At 43.8% G+C, this 23,671-nt stretch overlaps 1 protein-coding gene across 15 annotated transcripts in view; it reads left to right on the top strand.

Moving 5' to 3' along the window:
- The window catches only part of LOC115239876 (ephrin type-B receptor 1-B), a 106,578-nt gene that overhangs the window by 19,781 nt on the left and 63,126 nt on the right, over positions 1 to 23,671 (top strand). For all 15 annotated transcript variants that reach the window (XM_029814686.1, XM_029814675.1, XM_029814674.1 and 12 more), the window contains exon 2: positions 17,403 to 18,113. In XM_029814686.1, the coding sequence (XP_029670546.1) occupies positions 17,984 to 18,113 (130 nt within the window). In that variant the 5' untranslated portion in view covers positions 17,403 to 17,983. The remainder of the gene's footprint in view (positions 1 to 17,402; positions 18,114 to 23,671) is intronic.

Raw genomic sequence — 23,671 nt, 5'->3', positions numbered from 1 at the left:
GTTTATTCGTATCGTACAACCTTGGTTTTTTTTTTTTTTTTTTTTTTTTTTTTTTGTAAACGAAAACAGGTAAATACCGATTTATTTAATATCCCTATGTCGACCAATAACCATTGCATGACTATTGAATTTTTTAAACTTGTCGATTTTATTAAAAATTTCTTGGTCCAACCGGAGCGTCAATGTATTATGGAATTTGCTTAAAATTTCCCAGAATATTTTTAGTAATTCAAACATTCGATGCAAATATAAAAGTGATGTATTATATTAATGTGTAGTATTTATATATTACGAGAGCGAAAAATCAGGACATGTAATGAATTACGGAAATCAATGTATAAATTCTTAATTAGCGATTCTACTTCTCGATTAGCCTCAACAGACGATGATCTCGATCCTTTGTACGTGTCGACAAAGTGAAACGCTTAATCGGAATCCGAGTGGATCCTCTCGAAAATTGAGAAATCAGGAGCGTGTATACAAGAGAAGAACGTGCGCACGCCGTATGCGTGTTTCCTCTTCTCCTCTCTTTTCGCTGTCCCCGTCTGGGATAGGTTATATACGGAGAACGTGTCCACCTTTCCTTCCCTATCGGGCGGCTACATTAGCCTTTGTAGATAGCGTTAAGTGCTCCTGAGTATATCCAGGCCCGCCAATGCTCCGGCGGATCTCCAGCTGTCTCGGTATATATCGGTACGTGCGAGGTCTCGTCACACGAGCCAGAGTACTGACTACTGCCTCCGAAAACCGCTTTTTTTGGACACCACGCGTTACTTAAACAAGACCAATGTCGCAGCGACAGATTCCATTTGAGAGACCATTCGCATGTGGAATTATAATAATTATTCTATTTTTTGTATGCGAAGCGGAAATTCGGAAGAGTGGTTATATGTGCTGATCAATATTAATACATTTCGAGTAATAATGAGAAGAGGCTAATAAAACGTAATGGCAATGTCGCGTACCAAGTGAAGCGAGATATACGTGTCACGCGTCGGACTGTAATCTCGTATGTAAAGCAACCTGCCATTGTACACGATGTCCCCGTAGTTATGAGAGAGTCTACAAGCGAGCCCTCTTCCTGCCTTAGGGCGACCGTGTGATTCTAACGGCGTCCAGGCGCGACGATGCGCACTCTTGATCAACGATCCGGGAGCGCTTTTTCATTTCTGCGCCAAGATCTCCCCGTGCGGAGCAGCCAGCTATTCGTGTTAATTTAACCAGTGAACGATATAGGTGGAACATGTACAGAAAAATTAATAAAAGGGAACAGAGAATAAAATTTAAAGAATAAAAGGGATTTCAATCGTAAAATGGATCTCGGCACCAAAATATTCTCTCTCAATGTTTATTACTTTTACTTGATAGGAGATGCTCTGTATGAAATATCTATCTCGAGTTTCTACATGCGCCGAAAATTTGTTTGGGGTAACTGCCGCGGGTATGGAACGCGTGTACGATGAAAACAAGCGACGGATGGCAAGAAAAATCGTGGAGGCACGATACGACTCGTAAAAGTCTCGGTAAAAGTCGTAAAAACTATAGCCAGTCGGCGCTAAAACCGTAACGCATCACAACGACGAGTCCGCGGAGTTACTGCTTCGACGTCTTTACTTTCGCTTGTGCTTTAATGAAAGAGAGAAAAGAATTCATGGCAAAAAAAACAAAAAAAAACCGCACAATTTAGTCATATCAAAAAGCGCAATATTAATAATGTCGAATTTTTATCACTCTCTCTCATTCCCCAAAAATTTAATCATCTTCTTGCATTATCACATAATTATATTTTAGCATGTTACAAAGATTTGATATTTATTTTACACGTAACAATATAAAAAATCATTTTATATAGTAAAACAGGATTATTTGCAAGATATTTAAAATTGAAATATGAAAATAAGCAGAATGACATTTTTACATAATATTGTAATATTGAGTTATGATAAATTATGCAATATAAATTATGCACGTTGCATATTTTGAGATTTATTTCTCCGTGATTCGACGTCCTCTTGCAAGTGCATTGATTTTTTTCCATGACTTTTACAACTTTGATATTACGCATGCATCAGCTTCCGTAAAATACACGTTAAAAGTGTCTTTTATAGTGCTCTTGGGACGATGCGACGCGACAGTGTGTCCGCGTATATACGTTTGTGCGACCAGAAGCAATTCGAACCACGTATACGCGATCACTCCCCGATGACTCGGTCTATTTTCGAAATTCCATCCCTCTCGACCAGCGCCAAAGTGCACTCCCGTGTAGTGCATCGCGCCGTTACGATTACTTTTTCTTTTCGTTCCGGCGTTTCTTCCTTAAACGCGCACGCGAGCATCGACGCGCATGTTAATTGAGGAGAGAAATCTGGTATTAGAGTCCTACGCGCGAATTTATCGTACGACTTATTAAGGCAGACGTTAGGAAACTTATCCGTGTTTTGTAAATCTTCGTTACGAAGGAACATGACTAATTTATTTGATTTTTAAGCAATTTTTTATGTGTGATATTTTTAAATATAATAGACTATTATTTCAAATTTTATTAAAATTGTATATTATTCTAACATAATCTCTTTAGCAGATTTAGAATGCAAATTTGCAAAAATGTGCCACCTCGTTTTCCCCGGTTTCCATTGAATTACCACGCCAACGTAATTCATCCCTGATTAATTGAATGTCAAATCTTTCATTCTTGTAATCTCCGACTGCAACATCGCGACAAAAACAGATACGCTAGAACGAAATGCGAGTTCGGGATATGATATTCCCCGGGTGTTTTAATACCGAAGGAATTTTAAGAGGTCCGATTTGTCATAGTTTCTCCGAGCTTGAGCCCGGTCGTCGATCCTCTTAATTGGGGGGGGGGGGGGCTATATGACACTGAAGAAAGACGGCCTGGGAAGAAGATGGTTGGTTTATCCTGCCGGTAATTAAAAAATTCGTACACGTTGCATGCCAGCCGGGCTACTATTCTCAGGCCTCGATTAATTATCGCCCGGAGTGCGTTTCATTGTCAGGATTATTCATTCGTGGGGGCCATTACAGCGTAAAAGACCGAAAAAAGGCAAGACTCGCGGAAGTCGGGGCGCGAAGAAAAAGAAAGAACGATTCGAAAAGTTCATTCTACCGTTGAAATTGCGAAATTGTTTGGAAAGAAAATGCACTCGGGATGGATTGTGCCTCGCTAAACCGAAGGTTATCGTCGAATCTCGTTCAAGGTGTACGAGGTGTCCGTCTCTCGCTCTCGTGTACCGTTAATTCGGTACGGGCGCGAGGTCGAGCACATAATATCGCCAAGTATAATAATTAATAATTATCGAGATAAGAATAATTCCGCTCGTTACATACTCCCTTACCACGTGCATCGACGAAACGAGAGAACGGCGAGTAGAGATCTTTCAACAGCGCACGATCGTAATCGCGTTATCTCTTGAGAGGCGCGTTCTTTTTTCTCTTTCCCGTTCTACCCATCTTTCTCCGAGGAGGCGCGTTTTTTTTTTTTTTTTTTTTTTTTTTTTTTTTTTTTCTTCTTATGTCTGATTTAGCCATTCGCCACTCGCGCGCGCATTTGCGATATCGATCTCTCGAATGCGGATCATAAATTAATATATAATGCATCTTGTACTTTCACGAGACGCGCGCGACTTTCGATGGCTCGTTAGCTCGCCTCGATGCGTAAAACGCCGAGAGAGGAGAACGCCAGCCGATGGAAAAAGCAGAGCCGGGAGAATCGCGCACGGTGTACACGCATGCACGCGTTCCTTATAGCGGACAGAAAGAGAGAGAGAGAGAGAGAGAGAGAGAGAAAGAGAGAGAAGCATATTGTAGCGTCCGTGCATTAGCGGGACTCCGGCACGGCCGAGTATATCATTAAATATGAGAGCCGCTGAGTCGGGAGCAGCTCGATCCTTTCTTTTTTTGTTTCCTCGTCGAGTCGCGTCCTCCGTTCTCCGCCTAGCTCCGGCTCTCCTCGTCGCTCCTTCGCCTTCTTCTGTCCTCTCTTCCTCTTCGCTGCGTTCCAGCGTCTCTTCTCTCTGACCGGCGAACTCTCCTCCCATCCTTCCTTCTCGTTTCACTCGGTTCACTCTTTACCCTCCCTTCCGTCCTTCACCCTCTTTCCGTCCTTTTCGCCCTAACCGACTTAGTTCTACCTGAGTCGCCGAAGTCTCTCCCGCAGCTTCGCTATCCTTTACTTCTATCTAAAGGTGCGTTTATATCATGTGAGCGCATGAATAGAGATGTGATTAAGGCAGAACGAATTTGCTCCTTTGTAAAAGAACGATAAGCTAATAAATTATTAACGATATCCGTATTAAAGATGTTAATAGATAAACTTTATATTAATATATATATATGTATATATCGCTGTTAATGCTATTCATATCCTGTAGAATATAACAATAATAAATTTATATATTTAAACTGGAACTCTGAATACATAAGCGATAATTGATTCTGGGTTTAATTGAAGAATACGAAACAAACTTGTATATGAGAGAAAGACAGAGAGATTCTACTTTACGATTGAATTTTAATACAATAAAATTTTAAATCTCCAAGTTGCGATAATTGAGGAATAAGATGCGATTCTTAGCATCACAATGCATTTCGAATAGGGAAACGTCTGGATCGTTGCCAGAGAAATTCATTCGCGATAAGTGCGGACGCACCTTTACGTCTCATTCTCTGTCCCCTGTTCTCTCCCTCGCCACTTTCCTCTTTCCGCTAGCGATGCCTCTCGTAATTGGCGTGACACGCTCTCCCATTCCCTTCGTTCTATGAGTCGCGGGAGAAGCGGAGCGTACGGACGATACCCTCTACGTCGTCCTCCGTTCTCGAGGACCCGACGCGATGCCAAGGTTAGCGGCTCGATATATAGTGTCGCGAATATTCTCGATGACGGATATAGCGAGAAGAGCGATCCTCCGAGTCGTCCCGCTTTATTTTACATAGAAACGTATTTGTCACGTCCGGCGCTGATTCTCTACGGAAATATTTCGACAAAACGAGGGGAAGTGCAAATTCGTCGCGGATTTTTGAAAGAAATTCGCGCTACAAACGCCACGTAATCCAGTTAGAAATACATAGCGGAATTTGTAATGAAGAATGTTGGAAATGAATTCTAAGCCTCTCCCTCTCTCTCTCTCTCTCTCCCTCTCTCTTTCTTTCCGGAGAAGAGTTTCTGCATACTTTTCAGTACACAACTACGGCTTTGTGTATCGCGGTTTCCCGCGATGATCCGTCGGCCTCCCTATTCACGTTTATGTTAATTCCACAAACGAGCGGTATTCATAGAGCCGAGATACGCGACATAAAAATTTCGCGTGCAATTTTCTCCGCGATTACGCGCGCGCGTAAAGGAGGCACGACGTCGACGAATCGTCGTCGCGAGCGCTTTCCCGTGACTGTGTACGATCGGATTTTTCGCGCGCGCGCGCGCGCGCAAAACTCGATGATTTATTATTAATGAACGACGGACCTGACTTTCGAAGGAAACCATTAATTATCGAGCCGTGCAGATTGCCGCGAAACCGCGCTCGCTCGACCAGAGACCCGACCGAGACTGTCGTGACCTCGTTTCCAACTGCAAATTATAACTTACGGGCTTTGCATTATTTCCCATCCCTCGTATCTCGGGCTCCTTGAATGCACGAATACGCTGTCGCGTGATCCGTGCCCCACGGTGGTTCTCTACAGATTTTTTTTTTATTCTTATCTTGGGCCGAATTAAATTGCGAAGTCATCTATAGTCTCTCTCTGTAATTTATTCCGAGAAACTCCGTCAATGTGTCCACGGCCATGAGCCATGGAGAGAGGGAGGTGGCTTAAGCGATGCCAAAACGATAGCTCGATTTCCGATAATTGCTCGATCGATCCGCCACTACCACCCTCTCCTGACGCTCCCTTTCGACATCTAGCTAGTTTTTCGGCTTTTTCGGCGGGGAAAATATCGTATTCGATACCGCATCCGACGCGAATTGCGTCTCGTCAATCGTCCGGTATTATTTAACCGTCTGTATCGCGTGAATAACCGCGCGCACGTTTACCCTCCGCTTTATCCCCTTTTCTTTTGCCTTCCCTTTTCTTCTCTTTTATCGCTCACCGACACAGCGGGTAACCGATAGTTCGATCATATATTGCATACGATCAATTCAACGGGGAACCGAGAGAAAAGGGGACCCGCCGCGCATGGGTAAATGTAAAAAATTGAGGTCGCGAGGCAGGAGACGGAGGGGGGAGGGTCATAACAATACAATAATAATTGAATTACACGGAAATAACAATTATTTTGGCTACAAATACTTTAATACAATTTATTTCTTTAATTTATTAAACTCCATTATATGCAAGCAAAACGTTTCAAAATCACATAGTTTTTCGTATATAAATTCTAAAAACAATTTTATGCTTTTTCCTTTAACGCCGGGCTTAAGCCAAGATCCCATCGAAAAAACAAACTTGTGAGTAACAAGTTGATCGGATACATGTGAAAGGAAAAAAAATTTGTCGCCCAAGGGACTAGTTTCTCGAACCCCCAAGACTCACCCTTCGTGTCGCCAAAGATTTTCGATGGAAGGGATTAATCGTGACACGAGTACGACATCGCAAACTCGCGTCGTCTTGGTATCGCGCGCGTGAGAGACTTGGATAAAGGTCTCTGCCCGTCACGACCCAGTAATCGCGGCCGTCATCAGTCGTCGGAGGAGAAGTGTATAGCGCGCGGGTATCAGCTGTTGCTTCTCCTCTCTCTGGCTTCTGCCCGGCTGACTTTTCTCGCTCGTCTCGCCGCCGCGCGCATGCCGCGGCCCTTCAGGGTCATTAAGAATCCATTAAGAGTTTTCCAAACTCGGGAAACTAAATATAAACTAGGCGGCCGCGAACGTAGCAGGTGGCGTCTTAAACGATCCTCGTACAAAAAGATACGGAGCGAAGGAGGAAAAACTTGGGCGAGACGAGGATAGGAAACGCGCTCATTCTTTCTTCAGGGACAGCCCCTTTGCGTTGATGGAAGGATTGTAAAATATTAGGCGCATAGATATCTAGTTTCTCTCTCTCTCTTTCTTTTTCTGGGTTGATCCGTCAGCTGATACTTTGTATGGAATAATTATCGCGAAGGCGTTTCAAATAGACAATAATTCGTTTAGTAACTAGACTAATATATTCTTTCAATAGATGCTAATCAATATTGTATGCAGTTAATTATACGATTACACAGTTTTAACGCTTAGATACAATTAGCCTCAATTCTTCAGACATATAGATTTGTCTAATGGAAACAATAGAATCGCGGTAAAAGGGAATATGAATTCTATAGAAAATAATGACGTCATCAGATTTGAATGAGAATTTCAATTACATAAAAATCTTGGAGTTGTACTTGGAATGTACCGTGCTCATAACATCTCTCGCAGGAGTCGACGAGTGAAAGTTCGTTTCCATCATCTCTTGATCGACGAGCGATTCTACTCGGAATGGAGTTTTATCTCGCCGTTGGGTGAAAGTTTTCCTAGAGACACCGCACGGCGGATTTAATTGAAAACTGTCCGGAGGATATTTTGCCGAGAGATACACCGCCGCGAGATTCGTTTTACAGACGCGATCGCGCATTTATACTTGCGTTATATCTATAAATATATATATATATATATACACGCGTTCCTTTCTCATTCACGGGAAATTAATCATCTATTCTCGCGCGTCGTGCCTTTGTCCTTGGGCGATTAAATCCAGGCGATATTCTCACAATCTCCTCGACCGGCAGATATCTGCCGTCGCGCGATTTCGACATGTACGCTGGGTATATGTATGTGTGTGTATCTCATACCAAGACAGCCCGCCGGACACCGGAGCTGGATAACATTCCTTCGGCATTTTTCACCGATTCCTTTTTGCACCGGTCCCCTTTCTTCGTCATCGTTGGCCCTGCACTCTTTGCGGCGTTCTGATTGTACCGGTAATCGAGGTCGTTAATCACTGTTATTTGTCGCGCGACGACGCCGGAAGCGCCTCGGTACCGGCGAGGTCGCGGTTAACGAGAAAAATAGACACCGCATTTACAGAGCGGACGAGTGAACGTCGGGGAACGCGAGTGTGCCAGCATCGGCACGAAAGGGAGACGAAATTGAGAAAAGACGAAGGAAAATTTACTCGCGGCCAATTTCCTCCGGGACGTCGTTGACCGTTTCTATTTCCGTTTCTTAACAGAGATACGAACCTCTAATGCTTAACCGAGTCGCTTATAGTTTCCTATCTTACGTATAAAAGAGAGTAAGGATTCACTCTACCGATCAATGAAAAACTTTATATCTTTTCCTCTCTTCTTACAATTTTTTATATAATCTGTCAATATTAATTAAAAGTTCTGAAATGTACAGGTTTTATGGCTAATTAAAAAGTACCTAGCGATCAATATAACTGATTTAACAGTTTTAATATTAATAAGAATTTTGCGTACATCTTTATTATTAAATAACGTCACTCGTTAATATCTCGTAAATATATTACGAGCATTTATTAATTCATTAATTCTATAATTTAAATTTCCACATTTATTCTATAATTTATATATGTCTTTTATATATGTCTTTATATTAAAGTACCCCCATAAACTGGTATAGTAAGAGGACACTGTTGCACTATAGTCTAAAATGGCGGGCGAACCTCGCCGGGGTCATTACGATCGAGTGCATGTCTAACGAACGGTTACTCGTTAATGGAACTATTCCCCCATTGAGGATCATCCGCAGCACCGCGTGTGGGGTTGCGAACGGAAACCCCATGCTGCCTTCGTTTCCTCTGGGACTAACTCGACGTCAGCCTGGGCGTCTGGAACCCCTCTCTGATTCCCGAATCTCTCTCTTCCTCGATCGCATCCCGTTGGTGTTTCGTCGCTTAATTAGAAAAAATAAACCAACACCGGTTGTTTTTCGCCCGCGACTGGTTGTTTACGGGTTCGAAGTAACGTTTCGACTCGATGACGTTGGCGAAAACAACTGCACTAATATCCGTCATGATATTACGATTTGACTGTTTTTTATATCTTTTAGTTGCGATATACATTTTGGAAAAATACAACTACGAGTTTAGATAGGATTGTTGACATTGTTTTAAATGTTTATTTGTTTTTAAAATGCATTAAGGAATTTACAAAAACTATACTGTAAAAAAATGTTACAGAATTGCATGAAAAACAAGTGTACAATTACGTAATAAATAATAAGAATGTATAACATTTCTCTATTATATCTATTATGTAATTTTATATTTATTGTTTAGGTAATTTTACATATTTCGTACAGTATAAAAAACAAAACTTATCTCGAGCAATTCGATGATATATTTGACATCTTTATTCTAGTTATTACATTTATTTTTATTATACATACACGATAAAACAAAGTTAGTGACAGCTATGATAAATATGCCGTCGTAGCGAATATTTTTATTTTCGTATTGTCCAAACTGCAATTTAGATTTACAATTTTTATACATCCAGAATTTTTTGTGTAAAGTAAAATATCTTTTACAAACATCCCCCCGCATCATTTCCACCGAAATGTTCTTGTAAAAAAAGATAACGTAATATAATCTTGCAGTTTCTGTTTTTGCGGAATAAACAAAAACTTGTTTCATTCAATACAAGGGATACCTGCTTTATTTGTCACGATATTAAAGAAGTAAACTGGAATTTCGTCGGAAAGACCGTTTCAATAGGATCGAAGGGCGTACAAATCCCGGGTCAGAATACAAGCGAAACCACAGTCGTAACCGATGGTCCGTCTTAGGAGGGGGAAAGTAAACGGAGACGAGATGCGAATGAAAATATTTCTCGCAGGAGCGTGAGGTCGTATACGCACCAGAGATAGGAGGGTGAAGTATCTGCTCGGTCAGTTAGGAGAAACATCCCGAGAGAAGCCTCGAGGGACCGCGTGGGGAAAACAGGGCGTTCGGGGACCCTCCATATGTCACAGGACGATGCTACCCTGATGTCGGGACATGGTCCGATCTGCGCAAAAATGCGGGGAGAATTGTGGGAGTATGGGAGATTCGGGCGGAAGATGAGGGGAGGCGGACGGAGGGAGAGAAAAGGAGAAAAAGCTCCGGATAAGCCGGAAGTGTACGCTACGAATTGCGCGCTAGAGATACATAGTTTTTTTTTTTTTTACGTGGCAAACATCCTTTTCTCCTTTCCTTTTTTCCTTCATTGCTCGGTAGATCATTCGGATACGGGAAAACGAGGAGAACGAAGCGGAACAGCAAATTGTGTCGCCTAGGAAGCGATAATTTATAGGATTCGCGTATAACTCGCGTTGTAGCCTCGAGTAGACAGAACGAGGGGAGAGAGAGGCCTAATAATGCCCCGAGGGTACAAAACAGAGATGTAGTCCTTTGAGGAATAATTTTATTCCGAGGGAGAGAACTTAAATCTCCCTCTCTCTCTCTTTTTTAGTGACGCGACGGCGACTGACAAAAGCGTTTTAGCCCATGAGAAGCTTCAAACTTTCCAGTCGAGAACTTTGTCTTCCGCGCCTGTTATTTATTGGATAAAGTAAGTACGCGTCGTTTCGCCGACAACGACGACGGCGCAAGATACGAGCTCTTCCCCCCTTCAACCCCCGCCGTCGCTTGTAGTCAGTTATAATTTAACTTGGGGTATTAATGCCCCTAATTATTAAAAAGTAGCGAACGCGATGAGAGACCGTGTCTCGATTTCTCGGAAAGCTTTTTTAAACACGCTGAGAATTAGTTAAAATTGGATGCGCGCGGAAAGAGAAAAAAAAAAAAAAAAATAAAGGGAACAAATTTTTCTTTCACCATCCACACGTCATAGTTATCTGCCTATTTCTGTCAAGTATACATCATAGTTATCTGCCCAGTTGATAATGTATCCAGAAATCTCTTTTACTCGTAAAAAAAGAAACACGGTCTGTGTAATGTCTCTCGGGAATGATGAACTATACCTCGCGCGCCGAGCTAGCGCATAAAACTAAATATAGCGGAAAGAGACAATCCAACAGTGTTGCGTAGGAAGAGGGAAGAGGAACGGGGAGGAGAGAGATACCCCAACAAAGGGACAGTGCGAGAACTAAATAGAGAGAGGGAGAGAGAAGAAACGAAAGCCATATGGCCCTAGACATAGTGCGTGCCCACGAAAGAAGCAACGGAAGAAGCGCCGGCAACGAACAACGTCTCTCGGAGTTTCGTTCGAGCCCTCGTGAAATATAGAACTGTTGGGGCCCCTTGAGTAAAATTATGAGGCACGCGAGAGAGCGAGCGGCCTCATGAGAGCCCATTGCCCGAAAAGACTGCGAGTATATCATCGTGCACACGCACTCGCGCGTCGATACGGAGATACACGCGTGTGCGCGTCTCGAAGGATCTCGTTCCGCGCGCGCGCACGAAGACGCGTGTATCATTTAACGATACTTAACGCAATCCGGAGACGCGAAGCCGCGACGAGGAGCTTATCGTCGAGATTAGAGACATATAAATTACGACGAAAGCACCACCCTGTCGTTATCCGCGTGCGTATGTTCTCCTTCCTCCGTTTCTAACGAAGGGGGAGAGAGAGAGGGGTAAAGAGGATTCTCCATCCGCCGTGCGAGGGGCTCGAGAAAAGCTGAGGAGATCCGGAGACGCGAAGCCGCGACGAGGAGCTTATCGTCGAGATTAGAGACATATAAATTACGACGAAAGCACCACCCTGTCGTTATCCGCGTGCGTATGTTCTCCTTCCTCCGTTTCTAACAAAGGGGGAGAGAGAGAGAGGGGTAAAGAGGATTCTCCATCCGCCGTGCGAGGGGCTCGAGAAAAGCTGAGGAGACCGCTAATGGTCGAACTATTTTGACGTATGCGAACAACGTACAGAACGTTTGTCACGACACGTCAGGGATAAACGGAGAAACGTGGATTAGGCTATCACCTGGCGGCAATCCCAGATTCTGTCCTCCTCGTCGTTTCTTCGAAAAGATCTCTTCTTCTTTTTCTTTCTCTCTCTCTCGTTCCCTCCGTTTTCCTTTATACCTCGATTTTCCCCTCTGGTGAAAACGCGATAAAGATTCGCTCGACTCCGTTGAAGCGGATTCTTTACCGTGAGTAGAAAAGGAATGGAGGTCAGGATCGCGTGACTGATGACTGATGAACTCCGCGGAGGCCATTAGCTTTATCATCGGCTGTCCAGTTGCATGCTGGACGACGCACGATAAGAAAAACCTACTGCTTTTTCTTCGTTACTTTTAGTTCCGCCTGAACGACTCATATTTGTCTCTCTAAGTTTCACAATATATCGCTCGGGAATGACGTTCTTTGGTTTCACGCTCACATATATATTACACACATATCAAATAAATACAATTGAGCTTTTCCTTAATTTTGAAGATATTGAAATTCTTCTCTTTTGCGCTCTTTTTAAAGAAAAGTTTTCCATTATTTATTATATATATATTTATATTCTTTTATTATTCTTTCTGTATTACGATTTATCGTAAATTTATGTTTGAAAGATATCCAGGTGTAGTAAGGAAGCGATCTAAGCTAGTAACGAGAAAGCATAAAAATGTATGTAATGAGGAATGCCAATGCTGATTACAGCGGAATGCCAATGAATGGGGCGAGTCTTATTTCTTATATTTCAGGCGCTCGCGTAAACGTCAGTTTCCTTTACGCGGATGGTTCGTTTAGATAATCTCTCTCCGACCCTCAATCACGAAAGCTATTTATGGATCATGCGAATCTTCTTCAGCACACGCGCGCTCGCTCGCGTACCATCTTTGTATTTAAATCACTTCAACGCGGACAGCTCTCGCGCGCAGTCATAACGAACAGAACCGGATGTTTTGTCTATTAAACGAATGCATTATCGCGTGCGCGAGGGATCAAAAATTTTTCCGATAATATATCAGTGTTCGGAGAAATCTGATTGGATCTCCTGACGAGGATAGGATCGAGCACAATGGATTCTCGATTGCACGACGGCGATATGACGGCGCGCGCGTTCAGGTTGCGCGAAATCTTAATTAAACATGGACGGAGAGAATCGATATACGTTGCGTCTTTTGATCGGATCTCGGTCTTGCTCGATGCAGCGTTACGGGAGCTCGCACGGCTCACTTTCACCTGGCACAAACGACCGAGCCAATTGCGAAATTCTCGCGGTTTTATGTATCGACAGTGTGGATTTGTTCGCGATTGCAAATCTAATCACGCTATATTCACCGCGCGATTTACACGAGTATTTAATTCATACGATACGGTCGCCAATTGTGTATGAATTAAGCACGAATAATACAATTGATAAAATTGTGACATTACTATGTATGCATAGAAACAATTAAATCTTATTTCTATTTTATTTCTTTAATTGTATATATTTAACGCGACGTAATAATTGTCCAAGAAAGGAAAATAATTAATTTATTGTACGATATAATTTATAAACGGCACTTTTCACATCATGTTATGAAATGAAATGACAGGAAAGTAACGGCGATGATGTGTGTTGAAAGAAAATCTTTCTTCTTCTATTTTTATTCTCATCAGCGTAAACGCGGGATCCTGAAATCGAGAAGATAGACACAAGCGGCCTGAGTTAAAGAAACGAAAATAAATAATGGAGCTAATCAAACTAAACAAACGAGAGACTCAAAGGAAGATATAAAAGAAAACGAGACGACGTAATAAGGTTTCAAAGCGTTGTTTTAAAATTCTTATCGCTACAAACACATCGCAATAAAATCTCGGATAAGAAGATCGTGGATAGAAGATTCAAAAAAGTAGACCTGATCATGCGATGGCCGCCTTAACGACGATGTTCTCTCATTTATCAAGAATGGAAGTTGTCTCGCTTCTTGCGTCTATCCGTCACTCGTTAACCGGACGATCGTTACTATCGTAAACGATGAGACAGAAAAAGAGTGTTAAAAAAAAAACAAGGAAGATCGGGTAGAGACGCAGTTTCGGAAAAATAATAGCGCCCGGATCGCCTCGAGAGTGGCAATCGTTCAAGGTATAATAATTTCGAGGGACCTTCTCTTCTCTCCTGCACCCTTCGCAGGTTTCCTCCGCTCTTCGTTCATGCTTGCGCTGCTTCTTCTCCCGAGTCTTTTCTTTGTTACGTTTACGAGCCTCTTCGGATCCACGCCGCTCCTCCCGCTCGCGTTTCTCCTCGTCCTCTTCTTCCTCCTCTATCTCTCTCCGTCCGCACGCGGCATGCCGGTGAAATAAATCCGTGTATTCCGGAGGGTCTTAAATTCAACCGGAAATAGAATTTGTCCCGGGGCGGTCACGGGAGCCAGCACGAGGAAAGTCTGACGAAACGCTGGAAACAAGAAGAGTCGAACGAAAGCGAGAGCCCGCCCGAGTAGCGGTGAAGAACAAGAAGAGGAAAAGGGAGATGAGCGAGAACTTGCACGTGGCTCGGCGAAATTATTCCGATGCTTTCTCTAGACGGCGAAAAAATCGATAAAAGATAAAAAATTATATGTTTTGCAAGAAAAATGAGAACAAACCTTAACTTATATCCCGTTAATTGAAATTAAGATCAATGATCATATTTACGAAGTGGAGCGTTCACGAGACTCGAATATTTTATTATTTACTTTTTGGCACGCGTAAAGATTACTGATAAAAATTAAAAAAAAAAATCCTATAGTAAAATGTAATGTCTTACGATGGATTAAAAGAGCCGTTATCGGCCGCGTAGAACACGTCCTAAGATCAATCACCATAAATTGAACGACGAGCTTCCGTTACGCGCGTGATTGGATATTTTTTATCTTCATGTACAGCGTGACAATCAAACTGTCATCCATCATGTTTCGGAGATAGAGACTTTCTTTCGGATAACAAACTTCTACGGGATAAGCCCCGTAAAAGAGCGACAGGGAACGTCTTAATCTGGATAGAAACCTGGCTGCGGCAAAAGTTTTTCGCAGAGTTGTGCGGGAGGAGTATAGTCGGAGGATTTGCGGCGGATGGATGGAAGCGCGAGAGCGCGACGTCACGAGAGCCGAAGAGGGGTAGGGGGAGGGAGGGGGGGGGAGGGAAAAAAGCTTTTCACCTTGAAAGGAGGCAAGTGCACTCGAAGATATCCCCGAAAGCCAAAGAGAGGCATTGTACACAGTATATGTATCAGAGGCGCGCGTTCTCTCTCTCTCTCTCGGTTGCACCCCCCTGTGATGGGCGAGTATCGCGGCTTGACGCGAAACTCGTTGTAAGAGACGCGGCATCGCACAGAGGCAGGGCTTAAAATTTTCACGAGCCACTCGAGAGTCGGGAGGCCTCCTCCGCCTCCCGAAATCTGCAATTTGGCGTACCTACCTGCCTGGGTGGCGGATACGCGGAAAGAGGTCTGGCCCGGAAGAGGACGCGAGGCAAGAAGAAGGAGAGAGAAAGATGAAGAAAGAGAGACGGCAAGAGGCCTTTGCTCGTTGAAGGAGGTGGCCAACCACCTACAGAGTGGACGACCTGCTAGCGGGAGAAACGATCCTCGTCGTGTTTACGTCTGCTTTTCGAAGGAAGTAAAAAGTACCGGAGACGCGGGGATTGGATAAGGGAAAAAAATGGAAAATAGAGACTCTTCTCAAAGATACTCTAGATACCTGCCTACCGGGCAGTCTTTCTTCTTTTTTTTCTTCTTTCCCATTACTACTTCAATCTCTCTCTCTCCCTTTCTCTCTCTCTCTCTCATGCTCTCACTTGAGACGAGCAAAGCTGTTTTCGGCAACTTTTTTAGCGGGTCTTATCAAAAAAGTGAAAAAGCAGAACGGATGAAAGAAAGTACTACGGATTTCTAACCCGTTCCGAGAGAGAGAAGAGGAAGTCGTTTTCAAGTGGGAAGGGATGAAACGGAAAGGACGATGAGGAGGCCCGAAGAGGTGAACCAGAGGAGAAGGAGGACATCTTAAATTTTTGACGAGACCACTCGTCGGGCAACAGTAGAAAACGGATGATACCACAAGCGGTTGGTAGCCGAGCTAAGAGGCGCTACCTGGCGCGCCGACCCGAGCTGAGCCGAGTCGCAACAGCGGCGGTGGCGGCGTTTTACTGAAGTCTGCAATTTCGCGGATGCATCTTGGCTGACCTGGCTAGAATCGGAGAGAAAGGGAAGAAGCGAGAGAAGGTCTTTGCCCGCTTTAGAAGAACTTCTAAAGAGTGCCTACTGTCTCTCTCTTGCTCGTTCTGTTTTTTCTTTCTCTTTCTCTCTCCTCTACTCTCCTTCCGTCTCTTTCTTTCGCTGTTTCGTTCTCTGACACTCTTGCTCTTTTCCACCTCTTTGCATTTCGGCACTTTAGAATTTCGTCCCTACTTAGATCCTCGCGCCCGCGCCTTCTCGCACGCGGCACTCTCTGTCTTTCTTCTCTTCTGTCTTGTTCCTCTCGTTTCATCGAAGAATGGTGAGAGGCCGGCCAGACCTTAAAGCCTACCAGAGCGAAAGCGAAAGACAGAATGTGCCGAAAAGGGACGGTCGATACTTTACTCTCTCTTTCTCTCTCTCCCTACCGTGTTGCGTTCTCTACGAGCACGAGAAGAACAGAAGTCGAAGATGGTGGAGAAGGAGACGGATAAACGCATGGTATTGATCCTAAAACCCCTTACCCTCCCACCAGTCGCACCTTATCCCGACACCCTTCCACTATCGTGATGAACCCTAAAGTTTTCTGTTCCGAGTTTTCGCCCCTTTTCCTATTTTTTTTCTTTTCACCATTCTCGCATTCTGTCGTTACTACCACTATTTTCTTTTTCACACGCACGGTAATTGACCGTTGGGTTGGATAGTAACAAATTCCGGTATTACCGGAACCCTTCGCCAATATAATACAAGCTGACCTTGAACTCGAGATATATCGTTCGTGGGCCTTACTTTCCTTCTTTCATATATGACATATATTTTTTTCACCATTGCCGAATCAGATACTAAAAAATAACATTTTTAAAGGAACAACACGTGCAGAAATGATCTCTCACAATTTTGTTCTTATTGTTATGTATTAATTTATTTTGTTAAAATAATTATTTATGCGTATTTTTATAATTATTTATTATTATACATTAGTATTAAATTCTATCTTTATAACAAAAATAGTAATGAAAACTTATTGTAAATAACGTTAATTTATTTAAAAAACAACAAAAAAATATTTTACATTAATCAATGAACACCGTATAATTAAAACATATTTTTTAATGAGAAAATAATATCGTGTCTTTACGAGAGGTTATCAGAAGAGTAGACTAAAACTAATGAATGTAATTCTGCCTTTTCATTCATACAAGCGATAAACATCATGTTGCTTGTATCTGTATATGCATATCGAAATTTCGGAAATAAGATAGTAAATAGTGTGATAATACAACAAAACAAATGAGATTTTAATTAATACGATAATTTTTATTTGTTTCAGATTTAGCAGCCAATAAAACTGCTCTTCGTTTATCAGTGACAGAGGCTTGGATCCACATCGAAGAGTCGAAATTGGCAAAGCAAGATCGAGTCTGCTATACAACTGTATCACCATGTAAAGTAAATGAGAAGAATTAGTTTCCGTTTGCCATATTAAAGAAAAACACATGTTAGGGATGAAGCGAGACGACGTGTAAATGCGTGTTTGGCTCAGTGATATTAGTTATCACGTGCACTTATAACATTGTTATTTATCATTAACGAACGTATGATCAGCACCGCGAGTGCGCTGAAAGAATTCTGGAAATAGTGAAAAGCCGCGGAACGATAAGCTGGAGCATAAGCGGGTGAGGAAAGCTGTGGCCGGTGAAGAAGGCGGAGGTGGTGGGTGACGAAGAGGGTGCAGGAATTGGACGGTGGCGACCGGTGGTGGTCGTGACGGGCAAGACGACAATCGAGGCGCGAAGCGAGGCTTCGAGGAGGCATGAGGAGGCGAGAGTGACGACACTGCATCCTCGCGCTGATCGTGAGAGGACCGGCGGCCGTCCACTGCGGCAGTGTGGGGCCCACACGGCGATAAGAATGGCCCCCTTCAATATGGCGGGCGTAGCAGGCCTCCTAGCCACCTGCGCCGCCGTTGCTGCTTCCGCTGCCCACCTTCTGCCGTTGCTGCTGCTGCTAATCTGCCCGCGAGGGACCCAGGCGGATCAAGGTAAGCGCTCGTCCGTTCAGTTCCCTACCTTCTTTTACCTTACTACTGCTATCTACGTACTTATGTAGAGCTAATCAAACCGAGATGATAGTCCACGCGGAGACACCTCGGATCGATATATCGCCGCCAATTGCCACTTTTGGATGTATACTTATTGTTAGCCAGATGTATCGGGTTAGATAGGATCGAAGTGCTCGCCACGTGATCGACCGATCTGTTGAGAAAACGGAGTTTTTCGATAACCGTTTATCGTTAATCGTGAATGACTTAATTATCTCCGATGCGACTGCTTTTATTCTACAAAAAATAAAATATTTTTAGCTCTTGTTAATTGTCTCAATACAAGATATCTCCAATTACGCGAAAAAAAAAAAAAACTGTTTCGGAACATATGATACGATGAAAAGTAACGCGACATATATATTACTGCGAAAATAAATGTTAATACGAATAGTAATTTGCGACAGTAATATGCGCAATATCTCTTTTGTCCCGATCCAAGACATTGGTACGGTTCTTCTTTCGACTAACGGAGAAGCGAACGTAAGGGACACGTTAGTTCGCATCAAGTCGACGTTTCCTGACGCTCCGGTCGTAATTTCGCTGCACGAAGCGGCGGCCGCGTGATTTATTGCGCGGAGACGCTGAATACGAAGGAAAGAGAAAGAGAGAGAGAGAGAGAGAGAGAGAGGGAGGGAGAACGACCAAATTGCCACGACACTAATTACGTACGCACCGCTATACTTACCCACACGAATATCCTGGTGGCCGATCACGTGGCGGCTATGAGTTTCTCGTCTACTTTAACTCACATTAGGCTATTATTTTATATAATCCGTCCTTTTTTTCTTTCTCGTGAAACAAAAGCGACTCTCCAACTCTTATTCAGCATTTCTTCTAATATTGTATCTGATTAATACAGCGCGGCTCTTTATACGTCGTGGCTTTAATACGGGTTATAAAAGAGCTATCATTATAAATTAGCAAAATATTTTACTCGGTAATTTTTTCCAGCCTAAAATACCTCGGACACATTTTACTTTTAAGTATAGTCGAAAGGCCAAATATATGTATATTGACGGGAAGAAATTTCAGATCCATTTACATTAACCACGAGCTTTGTCTCTTGTCCACCCTTAATCGCGATATAATTTCTCGTCGCATCGAGATTCACGGCAACGCACTTTTAATTTCCTTTTTTCTTCTTCCCTCGTCTTTTTTTCTTTCTTTCTTTCTTTCTTTCTTTTTTTTTTATGAGCGTCGAGTCAGTATCTCGAGGCGATGGATGTTGTTTGCTCGGATAAAGAATTCTTCTGTGCGCACTACCCTCGTCCCGATCGTTGCGAACGTGATTTAACGGAGCCAAGATTGGCCTTCCAGTCCCATTATGCGTTTCTGAAGATCATCCGCACAGGCTACCCGGAACGTTTTCCATATTTTAACCGAAAAAAATCCTGGCGCCTCGGGCATCTCGATGGCTCGCCCTCTCCGCGGCCCTTCTCATTCCCCCCCTTTCGTAGAGGGGAATAACGATAATTTCGTAATGCGGACCAATCTTCCGAATTGCGAGATCGTCCGAGGTGCTGGTAGTTAGCGTTCGGGGATTAAAAGGGGATCATTTCGTCGCGCTTTTGGGGACGGTCGGCGCGCCGGCTGCTCGAGACGTAGAGACGCCTCCACGAATTCGGCCAGCAAACTCGCGGCATCCCGTCTTATTTTACACGATGCGATTTTTGAGCGTTTCATGAAAAATAAGATGCATCAAAAAAATGGCTAGAATCCTTACATTTTGGACGAGAAACTCTATTAATGCAGAAAATGTGCACGTGTGTACAATAATAAAGTTTTAATTTTTACACTCATTAATTTTTCTTTACTACATATCTATTATATACTTTTGATCTCGTGAAAAAAAGGGAAACATAATTTATAATACATGAAGTATATAATTTGATAAATCATTATATGTATACATTTTACAAGACACATATATATGTCTTCTAGCATATAGAATTATATGCGCTGTGCTTTATATATAATCGATTAGATAATAATCAAGACTAACCCACGTGTTCCTTGCTCCTGGCGCATTTCGGGGCTGACTCGGTTTCGAGATCTCCGGGTTACATCCTGCGATTGCGGCCACCGCGGAGTACCCGCGGCAAGTTTCTCCGGTGGCCCCTCGAGAGTTCTTCTTCCCCCCTCCTCGATACGTAACGCGTTTAATGGAACTTGCCAAGGATCCGTTCCCAGTGGACCGTGTCTGCCGATGGAGGCGGCTAACTTTGTTTCCCTCGACTCGCACGAAACGCGAGATCCTCGTTATCCTTGTCCCCGCGATATCTTTGCGAAGCTCGCTTCTATTCCTCTTGCCCCCTCTCCTACCCCTCCTCCTCGCCCCCTCACCTTTCCGTCGTCGCTGCCGTTGCCGCTAACATCTGCGAACTTTATCCTTCGATCGCACTCGTGATCTCAAAGATGCGCGTCCATTACTTTAGTTGGCGAACTTTCAAATTTACAGGTACAAGCACCGCCGGAGCATCGGTCGCTATGAGTGAGCTTGGGCTGCAAAATACCGAGAGTTAAAATTCTTCATCGGCGCGTGACGTCTCGCGAAATCGAATTCTTAAACTATCGGTGGGATCATGGATGTACACATGCCATCGATCTCTCCCCTCGATATGAATCATCGATCTAGATCAGCGTTTTTTTGTTTTGTTTGAACAAAAAAGAATTCTTATCGATATAAAAAATATTGACAGTTACTTATGAAATAAATATAAGATAAATGCATATAAAATACATTAATTTTTTTAACATTATAAATATGATTTTAATTGGTTTATATTTTTCAAATAACCAAAGTGATAAAAATATTCACTTTTTATTGACATTTTTTTAAATTCATTAACATAAACGAAAAGAAACTGATCTATCATACATAGTTTAGTCCTCGTTCTCTCGATCGCGAACGAACTCTTTCGAGAATTTTAAACGAGCCGAATCTTGTGTAATGTGGCGGTCGAGATTCAATTATTTTCTCGAAGTAAGAGAGGCCCATGAACATTCTCGCTACCACCGTCCACTCGTGCTCCGAACTCATTTACCGTTCAGAAGCGAGTCCATCGTTTTGCTCTCCGACGATGCGATCGCCCAGAGAGAGAGAGAGAGAGAGAGACCCCACCCAAGGCTCGAAACTTTCTTTCATTCGATTCCGTTGTACGTTAACAGACATTAGCCGGGAGCCAACGCGAAATCAGAAATGGACGAACGAATCGGAATTGCGATAGCGCGGACGAGAAGAAGTCTCGTGGCTCCTATAATTGCGTCCCTCGCTAACTTCTCCGTTGATCCGTTTACCGTAAACGCATTAATCGATACCGCTCACTCGATGCGCAGCTGTCTTCGGGCGGCCCGAGAGTCGTTGATTAAATTTTAGCTAATCCCGCTCTACGAGCGATCCTTGGTCCTGTCTCTCATCGCGTCACGCGCGCGCGTGCGCGCGAGAGAGAGAAAGGGAGTCTTCGAAGCTCTCGAACGTCTCTAGCGTCTCTTGACGGGAGCGAGTTTCCTTGGTCGGTCTTGGGCAGAGCAACGAGGAAGAAGTTAGCGATTCCCCGATGCGGGAGCGACATCAGGATATCGGGAGCGAGTAGCCGGGAACGGGTCTCGCGAGAAGCAGTGCTCTCTTGCCGAGCAAACTCGATTGCCTCCGCGAAAAGGCAGAAAGACTCGTTGGAGCTACGCTCGTAGTCGTGCGAGAGCCCCAGCTCGTCGCTTTTATTCCTTCCTTCTTCGGCTCCTTGTCTCTTCCTTTCTCTTTCTCTCTCTCTTTCTCTCCAGCTGCTGCCTTCCTTCTCTCTTTCTCTCTCTCTCTCTCTCTCTCTCTCTCTCTCCCCTCCCCCCTCCCTCCTCCACCGTGTGCATACCTGTACAACCTACTACTCTGATCCCGGGCCCCGACTGTACGCGAAGGAAACCTGGCAGCATCCTATCGGTCCGACAAGGACGGAGTAGGACTTGTCCTCTATCGTCTGAGAATTGAAGGGGGAAGCGGAGAGAGAAAGACAGAGACCGAGAGAGGGAAGGGCTACGCGCCTGTCTCTTCTCACGCGTGTTGTATGCGTGCACGCGAAGATTGGGCTTATGGCCTAGGTACGCTTCCCCATATGCGAGGAAAGGATCACACGACGAATGTAGGCTACCCTCATTGATCGAATCCGATAGAACGCTGTGGCATCGCGATTGAAATGAGAGAGATAGAGAGAAAAGAGGGCGAGAGGAAGAGGAATTCGCGATGGTACTTCTCCAGATGCATCGCGGCGAAAATGCATCTATCGCGAAATTGATGGTCTTCCTACCCCAGTACTTTGCGCTCCTCTTGTCCATTATGCAACACGGAGGGAGATACGCGTTATCTTGTATTTAGTATCACTAAAGATATCAAGGTACGTTCTCGCTGTAAATAAAAATGTTAAACGATCCCGTTTAAGGTGTTCAGGAAAGACTGGGAGATGCGTGATAGCGAGAAATTTACGCGAATCACCTGTTCGATTTCGGCATCAAATTAAGAATGAGAATGACGTTCGGCGAGTTAATATATTCGAGCTATCGGACGTCATTATCGGGAACCTGTCAACATCTCGATACGACGTTTAACTTATATCTTCGGAAGATGTTAACTCTATCGATACCGACGGACGGGACGGATTCTGGTTATTACACCGCCGGTCGATCTTTCAAATCGGGTTCTGGCGCGCCGAAAAAACTTTATATTTTTAACTCGACGTTGTCGTGCACCCTCCCTCACCGCTCGCGGAATATCAATGCGATTTAAATATTCAATATCATCGGCGACGTGCAATATCTGCTCAAGCTGTGGCACGAGTCACAAAGGGTCGCTTCGGTATAACCTGCCAGAATAAAAATCAGTATTTTTTTTATCCCGAAGCTTTTTGTTTCGTCGGATGATTGGACGAAAACGCGCCTCTCCGCCATCCATTTCTCTCTCTCTCTTTTTTTTTTTTTTTTTTTTTTTTTTTTTTTCGAGCTTGCGGCAACTCGGGTATTTAACGGCGCGTTAAAAAAGTAATGCGGAAATATAATGGGAAACACAAAGGAAAGAAAGTTTCCGCGCTCGCTCGCTCGGGCTTCCAACAGCAGCGTGCCGCAGTTTTACTCCCCCGCTATTTGGTTTGGATAAAGAGCTACCTGTTTGTTTACGTTTCGCTTTCAGCCGTTTGTACTCTCTCTCGACGGTGCACCACGATGCAGCGAACGTATATGTGCGCACGTGTATGTGTGCGCACGTGTTCGGCACATATATGTCCTTCTCTCTCTCTCTCTCTCTCTCTCTCTGTCTTCCTCTCCCACCCTTCGTCTTGCTGTTTCTATCTCTCTTTCGGTCACGGGAACATAGTTGTATTGTGAGCGATAAGCAGCCGCATATGCATACAATCACCGCGAGCGAGCGGATCCGTTTCGCAGACACTCGACTCAGTCCGGTATCGTAATCACTGCGCAAAAAGAATAAAAAAAACCAAGTTATCGGGGAGGCT

This window comes from Formica exsecta, unplaced genomic scaffold (genome assembly GCF_003651465.1).
Source record: "Formica exsecta isolate Colony F162 unplaced genomic scaffold, ASM365146v1 scaffold4, whole genome shotgun sequence".
NCBI lineage: Eukaryota > Metazoa > Arthropoda > Insecta > Hymenoptera > Formicidae > Formica > Formica exsecta.
The sequence above is the reverse complement of the archived record's forward strand: the minus strand, read 5'-3'. Positions and strand labels throughout refer to the sequence as shown.